The sequence below is a fragment of the Oncorhynchus mykiss genome, chromosome 2 (genome assembly GCF_013265735.2).
Source record: "Oncorhynchus mykiss isolate Arlee chromosome 2, USDA_OmykA_1.1, whole genome shotgun sequence".
NCBI lineage: Eukaryota > Metazoa > Chordata > Actinopteri > Salmoniformes > Salmonidae > Oncorhynchus > Oncorhynchus mykiss.
In genome coordinates, this window is record NC_048566.1 from 101,137,030 (window position 1) to 101,157,002 (window position 19,973).

A 19,973-nucleotide genomic window follows, 5' to 3' on the forward strand; every position below is an offset into this window, starting at 1 on the left:
ATTCTACGAAAGACAAACTTTTCACCAGCGATCAAGACGACACACTGAGCGTAAATATATATATTGATTGCAGTTGTTCCCGAATGAGTGAGCGTTCATGGGTAAAGGATTAGCATTTTAATTGTTATAATTAACTCTGTAGTGACTTCTTAGTCGACCCCCCATGCCGGTTCAGCCACTAGGGCTGATTCTCCTTTCATTTCATGTAACCACATTTACCAAGTTTGTTTGTTTGTTTATGCATTTCTGTGAATGACTTAGTTAGTAATAAATCAATGATTTAAGACAATTGATGTATGGATGACTCATAGTGAAGACTGGGTTCGTGCAGATAACCAACAATTTACAACGTTTGGAATGAGACTAACGTGAGGTAAAATAAATAAACCATTAACCAGAAGAGTATTGATCAGATATGAAAATATCTGAAAGGTTTTATTTGGGAAATTATAACTTTGTAATCTGAATGCTTTCCTTGGTGCCCCAACTTCCTAGTAAATTAGTTACATGATTATTCAGTTTAATTGAGTAACTAATTACAGAGAAGCTTCGATAAAAACGAAGTCTTCAGTTTAATGATAGTAAAGACACGACAACAGTAAAGTTAATTTTTTAAAAAGGGAACACCTTTTTTTTAACACACTACTTACTTCTTGCCTAATTTTGGTCCTAGGGAATTACATTTCCTTCAGGAAGTATTCACTCCCCTTGACTTATTCCACATGTTGTTGTGTTACAGCCTGAATTTAAAATGGATTAAATATAGTTTTTTTCACACAATACCCAATAATGACAAAGTGAAAACGTGTTTTTAGAAACGTTTGCTAATTCATTGAAAATGAAATACAGAAATATCTTATTTACATTAGTATTCACACCCAGTGATTACAGCTGTGAGTGTTTCTGGGTAAGTTGCTAAGAGATTTGCACACCTGGATTGTACAATATTTGCAATTCTTTTTTTATTTTTTTAATTCTTCAAGTTCTATCAAGTTGGATGTTGATCACTGATAGACAGCCATTTTCAAGTCTTGCCATATATTTTAAAACTGATTTAAGTCAAAACTGTAACTAGGCCACTCAGGAACATTCAATGTCATCTTGGTAAGCAACTCCAGGGTAAAATTGGCCTTGTGTTTTATCATACAGCTGAATGGTGAATTTGTCTCCCAGTGTCTGGTGGAAAGCAGACTGAACCAGGTTTTCCTCTAAGATTGTTCCTGTGCTCAGCTCCATTCTGTTTACCTTTTATCCTGAAAAACTCCCCAGTCCTTAACGATTACAAGCATACCCATAACATGAGGCAGCCATAACATGATGCAGTCCCCACTATGCTTGAAAATATGGAGAGTGGTACTCTGTTATGTGTTGTATTGAATTTGCCCCAAACATAACACTTTGTATTCAGAACAAAAAGTTAATTTCTTTGCCACATGTTTTGCAGTATGACTTTAGTACCTCGTTGCAAACAGGATGCATGTTTTGTAATGTTTTTCTTCTGTACAGGATTCCGTCTTTTCACTTGTCAATTAGGTTAGTATTGTGGAGTAACTACAATGTTGTTGATCCATCCTCAGTTTTCTCCCATCACAGCCATTAAACTCTGTAACTGTTTCAACGTAACCTTTGGCTTCATGGTGAAATCCCTGAGTGGTTTCCTTCCTCTCCGGCAACTGAGTTAGAAAGAACGCCTGTATCTTTGTAGTGACTTGATACACCATCTAAAGTGTAATTAATAACTTCACCGTGCTTAAAGGGATATTCAATGTCTGCTTTTTAATTTTTACTTATCTACCAATAGGTGCCCTTCTTTGCGAGGCATTGGAAAACCTCCCTGGTCTTTGTGGTTGAATCTGTGTTTGACTTACAGATAATTGTATGTGTGGGGTACAGAGATGAGTCATTCAAAAATCAAGTTAAACACTATTATTTGACATGCAGTGAGTCAATGCAACGTATTATGTGACTTGTTAAGCCAATGTTTACTCCTGAACGTATTTAGGCTTGCCTTAACAAAGGGGTTGAATACTTATTGATATACTTATAATACTTATTGATTCAACATTTGAGATTTTTCTTTTAAATAAATGTGAACCTGTTATGGCTGCGGTCCCTGTGCAGGGACCAAAATCAGCGGAAATTTCAGAGCGCCAACTGTAGTACTCGATAAAACTCAAACTTTCATTAAAACACACATGCAGGGTACTCAATTTATTAAATTTTTAAAAAAATGATTTGACTTTGACATTATGGGATATTGTAGCTCAGTGACCCCAATCCCCCCCTCCCCCCAAAAATCACTATTTAACACACTTTAAATTCAGGCTGTTACACAACAAAATGTGGAATCTGAATTGAATCACTTTGAATTTGTATGAACAAAAAAAAACATTTTTATTCAATATTTTCTGTTGGCACTAATATCACTCCATACAGTAGGTTAGATCCCTACCTTGGACAGGACATATGAGCAGTCTCCATACAGTAGGTTAGATCCCTACCTTGGACAGGACATATGAGCAGTCTCCATACAGTAGGTTAGATCCCTACCTTGGACAGGACATATGAGCAGTCTCCATACAGTAGGTTAGATCCCTACCTTGGACAGGACATATGAGCAGTCTCCATGGAAGGTGTAGGCTTTCCCATCGTAGGTGGTGATGTGGGAACCTCCCACTATGGAGCAGGTAGCAGGGCAATCTAGATCCATACAACTCCACTGGCCTTGGATACAGGTACTAACGGAGAGAGACAGTCAGTTTAGCCTCAACACATCTGGCTCCACTGGCCTTGGATACAGGTACTAACGGAGAGAGACAGTCAGTTTAGCCACAACACATCTGGCTCCACTGGCCTTGGATACAGGTACTAACGGAGAGAGACAGTCAGTTTAGCCTCAACACATCTGGCTCCACTGGCCTTGGATACAGGTACTAACGGAGAGAGACAGTCAGTTTAGCCTCAACACACCCGGATCAACACACACAACAATTCAGTGTATATAAACGCAATGCAGCTCTTACCATTCATGGCATGTTCTTGAGAATGATTGTCCAGGCTGGTAAGTTTGTCCGTTGTGGAGACAAGAGCACTGGTTCACAGCTACACAGCCAGTCTGAGTGATGTCATCAAACACGGTTCCTATGAGAAAGACATTCAATACATTCAGTTAGCTGATCCCATGACTTACATTCAATACATTACGTCAGCTGATCCCATGACTTAGATTCAATACATTACATTTAGCCAGCTGATCCCATGACTTAGATTCAATACATTTAGCCAGCTGATCCCATGACTTACATTCAATACATTTAGTTAGCTGATCCCATGACTTACATTCAATACATTTAGCCAGCTGATCCCATGACTTACATTCAATACATTACGTCAGCTGATCCCATGACTTACATTCAATACATTACATTTAGCCAGCTGATCCCATGACTTACATTCAATACATTTAGTCAGCTGATCCCATGACTTACATTCAATACATTACATTTAGCCAGCTGATCCCATGACTTACATTCAATACATTTAGTCAGCTGATCCCATGACTTACATTCAATACATTACATTTAGCCAGCTGATCCCATGACTTACATTCAATACATTTAGCCAGCTGATCCCATGACTTACATTCAATACATTACGTCAGCTGATCCCATGACTTAGATTCAATACATTACATTTAGCCAGCTGATCCCATGACTTAGATTCAATACATTTAGCCAGCTGATCCCATGACTTACATTCAATACATTACATTTAGCCAGCTGATCCCATGACTTACATTCAATACATTTAGTTAGCTGATCCCATGACTTACATTCAATACATTTAGCCAGCTGATCCCATGACTTACATTCAATACATTACATTTAGCCAGCTGATCCCGTGACTTACATTCAATACATTTAGTCAGCTGATCCCATGACTTACATTCAATACATTACATTTAGCCAGCTGATCCCATGATTTACATTCAATACATTTAGCCAGCTGATCCCATGACTTACATTCAATACATTTAGCCAGCTGATCCCATGACTTACATTCAATACATTTAGCCAGCTGATCCCATGACTTACATTCAATACATTTAGCCAGCTGATCCCATGACTTACATTCAATACATTACGTCAGCTGATCCCATGACTTACATTCAATACATTTAGCCAGCTGATCCCATGACTTACATTCAATACATTTAGCCAGCTGATCCCATGACTTACATTCAATACATTTAGCCAGCTGATCCCATGACTTACATTCAATACATTTAGCCAGCTGATCCCATGACTTACATTCAATACATTACATTTAGACACCTGGTTCCATAAAGACATTCAATACATTTAGCCAGCTGATCCCATGACTTACATTCAATACATTTAGCCAGCTGATCCCATGACTTACATTCAATACATTACATTTAGCCAGCTGATCCCATGACTTACATTCAATACATTTAGCCAGCTGATCCCATGACTTACATTCAATACATTACATTTAGACACCTGGTTCCATAAAGACATTCAATACATTTAGCCAGCTGATCCCATGACTTACATTCAATACATTACATTTAGCCAGCTGATCCCATGACTTACATTCAATACATTACATTTAGCCAGCTGATCCCATGACTTACATTCAATACATTTAGTCAGCTGATCCCATGACTTACATTCAATACATTACATTTAGCCAGCTGATCCCATGACTTACATTCAATACATTTAGTCAGCTGATCCCATGACTTACATTCAATACATTTAGCCAGCTGATCCCATGACTTACATTCAATACATTACATTTAGCCAGCTGATCCCATGACTTACATTCAATACATTTAGCCACCTGATCCCATGACTTACATTCAATACATTTAGTTAGCTGATCCCATGACTTACATTCAATACATTACATTTAGCCAGCTGATCCCATGACTTACATTCAATACATTTAGCCAGCTGATCCCATGACTTACATTCAATACATTTAGTCAGCTGATCCCATGACTTACATTCAATACATTACATTTAGCCAGCTGATCCCATGACTTACATTCAATACATTTATCCAGCTGATCCCATGACTCACGTTCAATACATTACATTTAACCAGCTGATCCCATAAATGACATTAAATATATTTCGTCCTTCCTTATCTCATAAAATACATTGATCCATGTAGATCAGTATCTTAATTACTACGGTACATCTGTTGCAGAACTTTGATCAAATAATGAAATCTCCAGTCCCACAATAAGGCTACTCTTCCAATCTATGTAACCTTTAACCTTTTCCTGGTTTAAATAGCCACCTAACTGTTATCACGGTTATATACAGCCTTCCTGGTTTAAATAGCCACATAACTGATATGAGTTTTAATACAGTCTTCCTGGTTTAAATAGCCACATAACCAATATGAGTTTTAATACAGCCTTCCTGGTTTAAATAGCCACATAACTGTTATCAAGGGTTTATACACCATTCCTGGTTTAAATAGCCACATAACTAATATGAGTTTTAATATAGTCTTCCTGGTCTATACAGTTAATACAGTCTTCACAAGTTGCGCGCGCGGGCTGGGGCGCAAATCACATAATCTAGCAAAACGCCTCTGCTCCACTTTCCTTTCAGGGATGACTTCAGTCATGTTCCAGTCATGTTGCAACTTCCCACTAGACTTCGACTTGAGCATCTATGACTCGTGATTTAACTTGGATTTGGGCTGTATATCTCGAGGGGTGGCCTAGTGGTTAGAGTGTAGAGGAGGCAGGGTAACCTAGTGGTTAGAGTGTAGAGGAGGCAGGGTAACCTAGTGGTTAGAGTGTAGAGGAGGCAGGGTAGCCTAGTGGTTAGAGTGTAGAGGAGGCAGGGTAACCTAGTGGTTAGAGTGTAGAGGAGGCAGGGTAACCTAGTGGTTAGAGTGTAGAGGAGGCAGGGTAACCTAGTGGTTAGAGTGTAGAGGAGGTAGGGTAACCTAGTGGTTAGAGTGTAGAGGAGGCAGGGTAGCCTAGTGGTTAGAGTGTAGAGGAGGCAGGGTAGCCTAGTGGTTAGAGTGTAGAGGAGGTAGGGTGGCCTAGTGGTTAGAGTGTAGAGGAGGCAGGGTAGCCTAGTGGTTAGAGTGTAGAGGAGGCAGGGTAGCCTAGTGGTTAGAGTGTAGAGGCGGAGTGGTAACCTAGTGGTTAGAGTGTAGAGGAGGCAGGGTAGCCTAGTGGTTAGAGTGTAGAGGAGGCAGGTAGCCTAGTGGTTAGAGTGTAGAGGAGGCAGGGTAGCCTAGTGGTTAGAGTGTAGAGGAGGCAGGGTAGCCTAGTGGTTAGAGTGTAGAGGAGGAGTGGTAACCTAGTGGTTAGAGTGTAGAGGAGGCAGGGTAGCCTAGTGGTTAGAGTGTAGAGGAGGCAGGTAGCCTAGTGGTTAGAGTGTAGAGGTGGCAGGGTAACCTAGTGGTTAGAGTGTAGAGGAGGCAGGGTAGCCTAGTGGTTAGAGTGTAGAGGAGGCAGGGTAACCTAGTGGTTAGAGTGTAGAGGAGGCAGGGTGGCCTAGTGGTTAGAGTGTAGAGGAGGCAGGGTAGCCTAGTGGTTAGAGTGTAGAGGAGGCAGGGTAGCCTAGTGGTTAGAGTGTAGAGGAGGCAGGGTAGCCTAGTGGTTAGAGTGTAGAGGAGGCAGGGTAGCCTAGTGGTTAGAGTGTAGAGGCGGCAGGGTAGTCTAGTGGTTAGAGTGTAGAGGAGGCAGGGTAACCTAGTGGTTAGAGTGTAGAGGAGGCAGGGTAACCTAGTGGTTAGAGTGTAGAGGCGGAGTGGTAACCTAGTGGTTAGAGTGTAGAGGAGGCAGGGTAGCCTAGTGGTTAGAGTGTAGAGGAGGCAGGGTAACCTAGTGGTTAGAGTGTAGAGGAGGCAGGGTAGCCTAGTGGTTAGAGTGTAGAGGAGGCAGGGTAGCCTAGTGGTTAGAGTGTAGAGGCGGCAGGGTAGTCTAGTGGTTAGAGTGTAGAGGAGGCAGGGTAACCTAGTGGTTAGAGTGTAGAGGAGGCAGGGTAACCTAGTGGTTAGAGTGTAGAGGAGGCAGGGTGGCCTAGTGGTTAGAGTGTAGAGGAGGCAGGGTAGCCTAGTGGTTAGAGTGTAGAGGAGGCAGGGTAGCCTAGTGGTTAGAGTGTAGAGGAGGCAGGGTAACCTAGTGGTTAGAGTGTAGAGGAGGCAGGGTAGCCTAGTGGTTAGAGTGTAGAGGAGGCAGGGTAACCTAGTGGTTAGAGTGTAGAGGAGGCAGGGTAACCTAGTGGTTAGAGTGTAGAGGAGGCAGGGTAACCTAGTGGTTAGAGTGTAGAGGAGGCAGGGTAACCTAGTGGTTAGAGTGTAGAGGAGGCAGGGTAGCCTAGTGGTTAGAGTGTAGAGGAGGCAGGGTAACCTAGTGGTTAGAGTGTAGAGGAGGCAGGGTAACCTAGTGGTTAGAGTGTAGAGGAGGCAGGGTAGCCTAGTGGTTAGAGTGTAGAGGAGGCAGGGTAACCTAGTGGTTAGAGTGTAGAGGAGGCAGGGTAACCTAGTGGTTAGAGTGTAGAGGAGGTAGGTAGTCTAGTGGTTAGAGTGTAGAGGAGGCAGGGTAACCTAGTGGTTAGAGTGTAGAGGAGGCAGGGTAACCTAGTGGTTAGAGTGTAGAGGAGGCAGGGTAACCTAGTGGTTAGAGTGTAGAGGAGGCAGGGTGGCCTAGTGGTTAGAGTGTAGAGGAGGCAGGGTAGCCTAGTGGTTAGAGTGTAGAGGAGGCAGGGTAACCTAGTGGTTAGAGTGTAGAGGAGGCAGGGTAACCTAGTGGTTAGAGTGTAGAGGAGGTAGGTAGTCTAGTGGTTAGAGTGTAGAGGAGGCAGGGTAACCTAGTGGTTAGAGTGTAGAGGAGGCAGGGTAACCTAGTGGTTAGAGTGTAGAGGAGGTAGGTAGTCTAGTGGTTAGAGTGTAGAGGAGGCAGGGTAACCTAGTGGTTAGAGTGTAGAGGAGGCAGGGTAACCTAGTGGTTAGAGTGTAGAGGAGGCAGGGTAACCTAGTGGTTAGAGTGTAGAGGAGGCAGGGTAACCTAGTGGTTAGAGTGTAGAGGAGGCAGGGTAACCTAGTGGTTAGAGTGTAGAGGAGGCAGGGTAACCTAGTGGTTAGAGTGTAGAGGAGGCAGGTAGCCTAGTGGTTAGAGTGTAGAGGAGGCAGGGTAACCTAGTGGTTAGAGTGTAGAGGAGGCAGGGTAACCTAGTGGTTAGAGTGTAGAGGAGGCAGGGTAACCTAGTGGTTAGAGTGTAGAGGTGGCAGGGTAACCTAGTGGTTAGAGTGTAGAGGAGGCAGGGTAACCTAGTGGTTAGAGTGTAGAGGAGGCAGGGTAACCTAGTGGTTAGAGTGTAGAGGAGGCAGGGTAACCTAGTGGTTAGAGTGTAGAGGAGGCAGGGTAACCTAGTGGTTAGAGTGTAGAGGAGGCAGGGTAACCTAGTGGTTAGAGTGTAGAGGAGGCAGGGTAACCTAGTGGTTAGAGTGTAGAGGAGGCAGGTAGCCTAGTGGTTAGAGTGTAGAGGAGGCAGGGTAACCTAGTGGTTAGAGTGTAGAGGAGGCAGGGTAACCTAGTGGTTAGAGTGTAGAGGAGGCAGGGTAACCTAGTGGTTAGAGTGTAGAGGTGGCAGGGTAACCTAGTGGTTAGAGTGTAGAGGAGGCAGGGTAACCTAGTGGTTAGAGTGTAGAGGAGGCAGGGTAACCTAGTGGTTAGAGTGTAGAGGAGGCAGGGTAACCTAGTGGTTAGAGTGTAGAGGAGGCAGGGTAACCTAGTGGTTAGAGTGTAGAGGAGGCAGGGTAACCTAGTGGTTAGAGTGTAGAGGAGGCAGGGTAGCCTAGTGGTTAGAGTGTAGAGGAGGCAGGGTAGCCTAGTGGTTAGAGTGTAGAGGAGGCAGGGTAGCCTAGTGGTTAGAGTGTAGAGGAGGCAGGGTAACCTAGTGGTTAGAGTGTAGAGGAGGCAGGGTAGCCTAGTGGTTAGAGTGTAGAGGTGGCAGGGTAACCTAGTGGTTAGAGTGTAGAGGAGGCAGGGTAGCCTAGTGGTTAGAGTGTAGAGGTGGCAGGGTAACCTAGTGGTTAGAGTGTAGAGGAGGCAGGGTAGCCTAGTGGTTAGAGTGTAGAGGTGGCAGGGTAACCTAGTGGTTAGAGTGTAGAGGAGGCAGGGTAGCCTAGTGGTTAGAGTGTAGAGGAGGCAGGGTAACCTAGTGGTTAGAGTGTAGAGGTGGCAGGGTAACCTAGTGGTTAGAGTGTAGAGGAGGCAGGGTAGCCTAGTGGTTAGAGTGTAGAGGAGGCAGGGTAACCTAGTGGTTAGAGTGTAGAGGTGGCAGGGTAACCTAGTGGTTAGAGTGTAGAGGAGGCAGGGTAGCCTAGTGGTTAGAGTGTAGAGGAGGCAGGGTAACCTAGTGGTTAGAGTGTAGAGGCGGAGTGGTAACCTAGTGGTTAGAGTGTAGAGGAGGCAGGGTAACCTAGTGGTTAGAGTGTAGAGGTGGCAGGGTAGCCTAGTGGTTAGAGTGTAGAGGAGGCAGGGTAACCTAGTGGTTAGAGTGTAGAGGAGGCAGGGTAGCCTAGTGGTTAGAGTGTAGAGGAGGCAGGGTAACCTAGTGGTTAGAGTGTAGAGGAGGCAGGGTAACCTAGTGGTTAGAGTGGAGGGGCGGCAGGGTAGCCTAGTGGTTAGAGTGTAGAGGAGGCAGGGTAACCTAGTGGTTAGAGTGTAGAGGAGGCAGGGTAACCTAGTGGTTAGAGTGTAGAGGAGGCAGGGTAACCTAGTGGTTAGAGTGTAGAGGAGGCAGGGTAGCCTAGTGGTTAGAGTGTAGAGGAGGCAGGGTAACCTAGTGGTTAGAGTGTAGAGGTGGCAGGGTAACCTAGTGGTTAGAGTGTTGGACTAGTAACCAAAAGGTTACTAGTCCAACTGAGCTGACAAGGTACAAATATGTCCTGAACAGGCAGTTAACCCGCTATTCCTAGGCCGTCATTAAAATTAAGAATTTGTTCTTAACTGACTTGCCTAGTTAAAAAAAATATAAAAAAAATATCTGGTATTTGAGCTGTGTGACTCGATTTGTCATCTTGTGCCTATCTGGTATTTAAATCGCAGGCCAGGTGCAAATCACATAATCTAGCAAAACGCCCTCTGCTCCACTTTCCTCCGGTATGTATTTAGCAAACATGATAACACATCACTCCTGACATACCCAAGCAAGAACTCTTCACGGAAATGTTTCAGCAGCCTACACTTAAACTATCTGGGAAGAAAACGAGAGGATTTCTCAGTCTGAATACCTTACTGATAACAATGCAATTGGCATAAAACACTTACCATTAACTTGAGGACTCAACCCAAAATAAGGGACTTGTGACTTGACTCGAACTGAGCTGTCGAACTTTACTTGGGACTCACCCATTATGACTTGGGACATGCAAAGAAACTCAAAAAATTAAGACTTCAGACTTGCTTAGGACTTGCAAAATTGAGACTTGGTCCCATCTCTGTTATAATCAGTGAGTGTGCAGTAGGCAGGGCAGAATCTCTGTCGGTGAGATTGCATTGTATATTTTAAATGCTACAATAAATAGTTACATAGCTGACATATGATGTTGTATTCAGCTACTTTAAAATAGTTACATAGCTGACATATAATGTTGTATTCAGCTACTTTAAAATAGTTACATAGCTGACATATGATGTTGTATTCAGCTACTTTAAAATGGTTACATAGCTGACATATGATGTTGTATTCAGCTACTTTAAAATAGTTACATAGCTGACATATGATGTTGTATTCAGCTACTTTAAAATAGTTACATAGCTGACATATAATGTTGTATTCAGCTACTTTAAAATAGTTACATAGCTGACATATAATGTTGTATTCAGCTACTTTAAAATGGCTACATAGCTGACATATAATGTTGTATTCAGCTACTTTAAAATAGTTACATAGCTGACATATAATGTTGTATTCAGCTACTTTAAAATAGTTACATAGCTGACATATGATGTTGTAGTCAGCTACTTTAAAATAGTTACATAGCTGACATATGATGTTGTATTCAGCTACTTTAAAATGGTTACATAGCTGACATATGATGTTGTAGTCAGCTACTTTAAAATAGTTACATAGCTGACATATAATGTTGTATTCAGCTACTTTAAAATAGTTACATAGCTGACATATAATGTTGTATTCAGCTACTTTAAAATAGTTACATAGCTGACATATGATGTTGTAGTCAGCTACTTTAAAATAGTTACATAGCTGACATATGATGTTGTATTCAGCTACTTTAAAATGGTTACATAGCTGACATATGATGTTGTATTCAGTAATGAGTGCATGTACCAGCAGGGCAGAAGCATCCGTCGGTGCAGTGTTCCTCACAATGCTGGTTCCTCTTTGGGTTGGAGCAGGTATCAGTGCAGGGACTACCACACTCCTGGTACTGCATGCTTAAAGGACACGTCTCCACTGCTCGACACAAATAACCAGAGTCACAAATCTGTTTCTGACTCGTCATTACTTCACATTTTCACGTATTCTTCTATTGACATCATTGGAAGTGAAAATTGGGATTTGCTCCTCAGTTTTCAGTCACATAAATGTAAATACTAGCATGTCAAAGAAGAAGACACTATAGATTACCTAAGGCAAAGCATTATTGCATGTCAAAAGTGTTTACTTTGAGTTACAGTATAACTGTGGCTGAGGTTGTTTTTTTTTACCCACAACCAAACTACCAACAGAGCAATACAAACAAACAATCCAGAATAAAAACAAAAAGGATGTGTAATGCAAATAATGTTCCCTTACAGCAGAACTGGTCGGTCTTCCACTCCTGGGGTTTCCCCCCTGCGTGAGCACACTGGCGGGAGTACTCTGACAGGGTGGGACAGGCGCAGGTGACGCCGCTGCTGCTGCTGTTGCCACAGTGACACATGTCTTCTGCACAGGCCTTGATGAAGGAGTCTGTGGCGATCAGGTCCTTACAGCTACTGAAGGCAAGACTGGTGAGAAGCTGCTCACAAAGTTTGGTCTGAAAGGATGAAGAAGAAGAAGAAGAAGAATTACTAGAGGCAACATAGAGGGATTATGTACTGATCAAATGTCAGCCATGATGATATTTTAAACAAACAGTCATGTTTAAATGAAATGAATAAGAAATCTTAAATGTTCAGCTCTAGACTTGTAAATACCTGGTCTTCACACTGCTCAGTGTGAACAGGGATTTCTGTACAGGTTTCTGTTGGGCCATTCATCTTCCAAATATCAGCGTAGTCGATTGTCTTCAGATAATCATCTGTAGGAAAAGAAACAGTTTTATCTAACCTGTTTATTTCCCCTTACAAACAGTCTCTGTCATCATGTTTTTTGTGTTTTTGATAACCCTTTCTTAAAATGGTACCTAGAAAAATACTTTATAACCCCTTCCTAACCCATAGATTGAACCCACACATTCATAAACAGAACAGGAGTGTAATCCGCCCCTCTAAGACATTTGGTGATTTTGTTTACCATTCCTATTGAACTCGTTCTGGACTCCGTTGAAGTCTCCACACAGCCCACATGTCTGATTCTGGAACTTTGAGTCCAGCTCCACCTATAAAACCAATGGAAGATGACTGAGTGTTAATGCATTGCAAGCTAGCTGTTGAGGCGCCTCCAGCAATTCATATATAAGTACATTTCACATACAGCTAGCTAGCCATGCACCTACAGCAGTTCATATATGTACATTTCACATACAGCTAGCTAGCCATGCACCTACAGCAGTTCATATATATGTACATTTCACATACAGCTAGCTGGCCATGCACCTACAGCAGTTCATATGTGCTGACATTTCAAATCCTTATGCTAATATTCCACTCCTTGTTCTAGCCTGGGTACCAGTCTGTTTATGCTAACATTCCACTCCTTGTTCTAGCCTGGGTACCAGTCTGTTTATGATAACATTCCACTCCTTGTTCTAGCCTTGGTACCAGTTTGTTTATGCTAATATTCAACTCTTTGTTCCTGCCTGGGTACGAGTCTGTTTATGCTAACATTCCACTCCTTGTTCTAGCCGGGATACCAGTCTGTTTATGCTAACATTCCACTCCTTGTACCTGTGCTACAAGCACTTCGTTACTTCCTCAATAACATCTGCTAAATATGTGTATGCGACCAATAGAATTTGATTTGATATCCCTATGTTTGGCATATGACGCTGAGTACAAGGAGTGGGAGGTTAACACAAAACAGGTGCTGTACTTCAGGTTGGGTACATACAGATAGGATCAATACAGAGCATTAGGCCTCCTACAAAAATACAAAAGTGTGCGCAGGACCTTGCTAATATTATTCAATGTTTTCTCTACTGTATTCCCAAGTGGTTATTCATTAAAGTGAATTATGCGGATTAGGGGTCATGTCTACAATATATCTACAATAGTAAACCTGTTTCACTGTAGTTTTATTCTGGTCTGATGTGAAATGGATTGGATCTGAACAACAAAAACAAATACATTCACTGTATGAATCCTCCCAACTAATTGTTTCTCTGTTTTAATCATCAGGATTCTATTTTTTGTTGGTTTGTGTTTTATAAACATCTGACTGGGGGGGGGGGGGGGGGGGGGGGTGTTTTACAATCCCCTCTGTTTTTTACCTCTCCTGCACATGCACTCTTCCCTTTAAAACCTTTTAATCTCTCATCCTGTTGATAAAACCTTTTAAACTCTCATCCTGTTGATAAAACCTTTTAATCTCTCATCATGTTGATAAAACCTTTTAATCTCTCATCATGTTGTTAAAACCTTTTTTGTCACGTGTGCTCCCTCTCCAGCCTCTAGGTCACCAGGCTGCTCGTTTAAGGCACACACCTGTCACCATAGTTAAGCGCACCTGCGCGTCATCAGACTCACCTGGACTCCATCACCTGATTACATTCCCTTCTTTACCTTGTCACTCCCTTTGGTCTCTTCGCTATTGTTTCTGTTCCAGTGTCTGTGCGTTTTTCGTGGTTCTTGGTTTGTATTATGTTGCGTTTATTTTCCTGAGACACTCACTCCCTGAACTTGCTTCCCGACTCTCAGTGCACATCGTTACAGAATAACGCCTCACCATCAGGGAGTTTCTACATTATTATCTCGTGTCTCAGTCGTATAGTAAGGCTCTCATGCCTATGCCGGATTGCCAGGCTCCCCTGCTTCCACCAACTCGTCAGGCTCTTATGCCTCAGCCGGATCCCAACAGTTCCCCTAACACTGATGTTCCCACTCTTATCCCAACAGTTCCCCAAACACTGATGTTCCCACTCTTATCTCAACAGTTCCCCTAACACCGATGTTCCCACTCTTATCTCAACAGTTCCCCTAACACTGATGTTCCCACTCTTATCCCATCAGAGGTTAACACTGGTGTTCCCACTCTTATCTCAACAGTTCCCCAAACACTGATGTTCCCACTCTTATCCCATCAGAGGTTAACACTGATGTTACCACTCTTATCCCAACAGTTCCCCTAACACTGATGTTCCCACTCTTATCTCAACAGTTCCCCTAACACTGATGTTCCCACTCTTATCTCAACAGTTCCCCTAACACTGATGTTCCCACTCTTATCTCAACAGTTCCCCAAACACTGATGTTCCCACTCTCATCCCATCAGAGGTTAACACTGATGTTACCACTCTTATCCCAACAGTTCCCCTAACACTGATGTTCCCACTCTTATCCCAACAGTTCCCCTAACACTGATGTTCCCACTCTTATCCCAACAGTTCCCCTAACACTGATGTTCCCTATAGTCATTAGCCAACTACAGACCATTTTCATCAGGACCAGAATATTGCAGAAAAGCATCACATTTACATTTGACATTTAGCAGAGACTCTCATCCAGAGTGATTTACAATCAGTGTATTGAACCAAAGCAGGTGAAACAACCACATATCACTGTAGTGTAACAGAAGACGTATGGAAATGCGTAAGCATACTGAACACATACCCAGAGGGAATCATCTTCATTCCACATGACGACTAACCCCAGCTTGGCTGTGATCTTCACATAGGAAACGGTCCTCTCAATGAAGAAATTAAACTGACCAAACGGTATGGTGACCCTAGAGGGACAAAACAATAGTGTTCATCAGAGTCTGTATTCCAACAAGGGTCAAAATGGTCCTTTACAGTATTTTATTTGTATTTTTCTTCCTCCCCTGTTGAGACTGTACCAGGTAATAATGTCTGTATAGGATTTGATCAAATGGAATTTCAGCTTGGTAACTTTCATCTGTAAATGCACATCAACTGAACTTCAGAAGAAGAGTTTGACCTCTGAATGCTTTTAGATCACAGTTCACAGTTAAATGATGATGCAGCACTGCATCCATTTGTTTTTACTTCAAGTCTTTGCACAAAAGTAGCAACTGAATGCAAGTCAAGTGAAAAATAAAATACTTTCCATTCTTTTTTCCCCATTACATTTTATAAATTAAATTAAACTAAACTAAAAAAAGATTGATCCCATTGGATGTAGATAAGATACATCCCATTGGATAAGTTATAACAAACCCCAGTATCGATTACTTCCTGTATTACTATGTATTTTACACATCTAAGAGCCAATGGTTTTCCACATCTGAGATCCATTGTTGACTAGACTGGGAACTCACTGTAATCCGTTGACACTGACGTTACCGTTGGCCAGCTCCACGAAGGTTCCATCCAGCTTCAAAGAAACCTTAATAATAATAATAGTAGGACATTTTATTTGACAGACGCCTTTCAGGACCCTCAAGGTCACCTTACAATAAGATCATAGAGCAATAAAACCTATTAATCAATACTGCAATTTAAAAACAATTAATCAATAGTGAAATTTAAAACAATTAATCAATAGTGCAATATAAAACAATTAATCAATAGTGAAATTTAAAAGCAATTAGTCAATAGTGAAATTTAAAAGCAATTAATCAATAGTGAAATTTAAAAGCAATTAATCAATAGTGAAATTTAAAAGCAATTAATCAATAGTGAAATTTAAAAGCAATTAATCAATAGTGAAATTTAAAAGCAATTAATCAATAGTGAAATTTAAAAGCAATTAATCAATAGTGAAATTTAAAAACAATCAAAGGACTGATCACAAAGGAATACCTTGGTGATGGTTGGCAGCCCATCTACCTCCCCGCGCTGCAGCTGAATGTTAAAGGCCTCGTAGCCACTGCTGCTCTTACACAACGACGACAGCACGTAGTTACAGGTGTAGGGCAGCTGGAAGAGGTCTCCATCGTAGGTTTTGTAGTGGTAGTTACCCCATGTGCTGCAGACCTGCCCGTTATGAGTGGGACTTGCTCCTGCTGCATGATGGGAAATGTACAGTATAGTTGCACCATTAATGTCTGAATATAAGATGTATAATATAACAGTAGAGTAGAATATAGATATTTGAGTATTTGGTGACATATTCAACAACACAAATTACCTGATACGATTTGCAGTTTGGAATCATATAGACTCCCAATGGAAGTCATGTCTGGAATCATAACTGGAAATAGACAGGGAACAAGTCTTATTTTGCTTCTAACCCAGCTCCTCTTTAGTTCCTCAACTATGCTACATGACTTATCCTAAAGTGATATTAAAATGTATTTCATCATATCTTGTCTTACCAGTCTCAGAATGTGCAGCAGATAGTACGAAGACCAGAGCGATCCACGGCTTCACCCATTGGAGTGCCATAATGGTTCTTCTAACGAGTCGTCCTGGTCCACCTGAACAGGTACTCTTCCTGTTCCTACTGATACCGTGAGGCACCAGGTGCCTGCCTTTAAACTGCTACACTCAAGGAAGTACCTATACTCAAGGAAGTACCTTGATGATTCTGTTATACTTGATTCTGTATCTGAGGGTAATATTTAACGTTTTTATCATAATAATCCTTTGATCACTATCAATATTCCTGAGAAGTAGGGAAAGTCCCAAATGTGTTCCCTATACAATGAGTGTACATAACATTAAGAATCCAGGTGAAGCCTATGATCCCTTGTTGATGTCACCTGTTAAATCCACTTCAATCAGTGTAGATGAAGGGAAGGAAGCAGGTTAAAGAAGGATCTTTAAGCATTGAGGCAATTCAAATCAAATGTTATTTATCACAACACCTTCCAGTGAAATGTTTACTTACAAGCCCTTAGCCGACAACGCAGTTTTAAGAAAAATATCTTCTTTTAAAAATAAAATAAAAGTAACAAATAAGCAGTAAAATAACAATAGTGAGGCTATAGTCAAGGGGTACTGGTACAGAGTCAATGTGCGGGGCATCGGTGAGTTGAGGTAATTTGTAGAGTTATTGAACTGACTGTGCATAGATAATAACAGAGAGTAGCAGCAGGGAAAAGGTGTTGCCCTCTTCACGACTGTCTTGGTGTATTTGGATAATTTTAGTTTGTTGTTGATGTGGACACCAAGGAACATGAAACTCTCGACCCGCTCCTCTACAGCCCCATCGATGTCAATAGGGGCCTGTTCGGCCCGCCTTTTCCTGTGGTCCACGATCACCTCCTTTGTCTTGCTCATATTAAGGGAGAGGTTGTTGTCCTGGCCCACACTGCCAGGTCTCTGACTTCCCTATAGGCTGTCTCATCGTATTCAGTAATAAGGCCTACCACTGTTGTGTCGTCAGCAAACTTAATGACGGTGTTGGAGTCATTTGGCCACCCAGTCGTGGATGAACAGGGAGTACAGGAGGGGATGAAGTGCACAACCCTGAGGGGCCCCAGTGTTGAGGATCAGCGGGTCAGACGTGGTGTTGCCTACCCTTACCACCTGGGGGAGGCCCATCAGGAAGTCCAGGATCCAGTTGCAGAGGGAGGTGTTTAATCCCAGGATCCTTAACTTAGTGATGAGCTTTGAGGGCACTATGGTGTTGAACACTGAGCTGTAGTCAATGAATAGCATTCTCCCAGGTGTTTTTATTTGGCCCCCAAGTTATCTGAGCAATACATAAATAAAGATTACAGCATTTTCATTGTTGGACATAAAAAAAACAAAAATCCACATTTTGTAAGGTTGCTATTTATTTATTTATTTATTTATTTATTCTAAAATGTAAATAAATGTTTTACCTCAACAATCTACATCCCATAATGACAAAGCAAAAAACACATTTATTAAAAATAAAAAACAGAAATGTTATGCCATATAAGAATTTGAGTGGTTACATTTCTCCTGCCCTTTATAGCAAACCAAGTGACGGGGCTGCCGTTGAGTTCTTTTTCAAATGAAGGAGTGGGCTTTTTAATGACTAATGGATGATGCGCTGGTTTTACCTGGTTTTTAATATATTGTATGACATCACATTTTATGTATGTTCTGCATATGTACAAAGATGTTCAAATAAACCTTTAAAACCTGATGGGATTAACTTGTTTGAACTTCAGTGTTATATAACTTCAGTTGTGGTTTACTACTTGTCATGTTTCATGGCCTGTTATTGGAGAAGAGGGATGAAAGTTTGTGTTAGTCTTATTATGGACACAGTCTGCTTCACAGCCAGGACTCACCACCAGACCACAAAGTTGTAGGATCAATCCCAAATAAAACCCTACCTCCCAGCCCCCATAGGGCTCTGGTCAGAAGTAGTGCACTACATAGGGTTCTATTTGGGATGCAAGCGTAGATGTCCTACAGCTATTCAAGGTGGTTTTAGGTTGTAGGACATTCTTAAACGTCGACCCATCCACCCAGGCATTGCTAAGTACTCAGATCTCTAATGAAGCATTAAATCATACAGGATACGACCAAATATTAACTTAATAACTTATTTACAAATCCTTATCAGCTTTTGGTGAACACACTACACAGTCAAGGAGCAGACTATGAGGTGTCAAGCTCAGCTCAATTACAATTCACTGAAATATTTCAGGACTATACTTGTACTAACAGGATTGCTGTTGTGTTAGAACACAGTAGTGATATTTCAGATAGAACAGAGTAGTAATACTACAGATAGAACAGAGTAGTGGTACTTCAGATAGAACAGAGTAGTGGTACTTCAGATAGAACAGAGTAGTGATACTTCAGATAGAACAGAGTAGTGATACTTCAGATAGAACAGAGTAGTGATACTTCAGATAGAACAGAGTAGAGATACTTCAGACAGAACAGAGTAGTGATACTCCAGATAGAACAGAGAAGTGATACTTCAGATAGAACAGAGTAGTGACACTTCAGATAGAGTAGTGATACTTCAGCTAGAGTAGTGATACTTCAGCTAGAACAGAGTAGTGATACTTCAGATAGAGAAGTGATACTTCAGATAGAACAGAGTAGTGATATTTCAGATAGAACAGAGTAGTGATACTTCAGCTAGAACAGAGTAGTGATACTTCAGATAGAACAGAGTAGTGATACTTCAGATAGAACAGAGTAGTGATACTTCAGATAGAACAGAGTAGTGATAATTCAGATAGAGTAGTGAAACTTCAGATAGAACAGAGTAGTAATACTTCAGATAGAAAAGAGTAGTGATACTTCAGAAATAACAGAGTAGTGATACTTCAGATAGAGTAGTGATACTTCAGATAGAAAAGAGTAGTGATACTTCAGATAGAGTAGTGGTACTTCAGATAGAACAGAGTAGTAATACTTCAGATATAATAGAGTAGTGATACTTCATAAATAACAGAGTAGTGATACTTCAGATAGAACAGAGTAGTGATACTTCAGATAGAGTAGTGGAACTTCAGATAGAACAGAGTAGTAATACTTCAGATAGAGTAGTGGAACTTCAGATAGAACAGAGTAGTAATACTTCAGATAGAATAGAGTAGTGATACTTCAGAAATAACAGAGTAGTGATACTTCAGATAGAGTAGTGATACTTCAGATAGAAAAGAGTAGTGATACTTCAGATAGAGTAGTGGTACTTCAGATAGAACAGAGTAGTGATACTTCAGATAGAACAGAGTAGT

General features: G+C 41.5%; 1 protein-coding gene across 1 annotated transcript in view; it reads right to left on the reverse strand.

Moving 5' to 3' along the window:
- The window catches only part of LOC110502631 (mucin-2-like), a 64,283-nt gene extending 47,543 nt beyond the window's left edge, over positions 1-16,740 (reverse strand). Inside the window, exons 1-11 of the mRNA XM_036961005.1 lie at positions 16,671-16,740; positions 16,484-16,546; positions 16,156-16,358; positions 15,672-15,739; positions 15,005-15,119; positions 12,531-12,615; positions 12,212-12,315; positions 11,829-12,051; positions 11,361-11,486; positions 3,024-3,141; positions 2,600-2,738 (exon numbers count right to left, since the gene is read on the reverse strand). Of these exons, the coding sequence (XP_036816900.1) occupies positions 2,600-2,738; positions 3,024-3,141; positions 11,361-11,486; positions 11,829-12,051; positions 12,212-12,315; positions 12,531-12,615; positions 15,005-15,119; positions 15,672-15,739; positions 16,156-16,358; positions 16,484-16,546; positions 16,671-16,740 (1,314 nt within the window). The remainder of the gene's footprint in view (positions 1-2,599; positions 2,739-3,023; positions 3,142-11,360; positions 11,487-11,828; positions 12,052-12,211; positions 12,316-12,530; positions 12,616-15,004; positions 15,120-15,671; positions 15,740-16,155; positions 16,359-16,483; positions 16,547-16,670) is intronic.
- Positions 16,741-19,973: the final 3,233 nt, after the last annotated feature.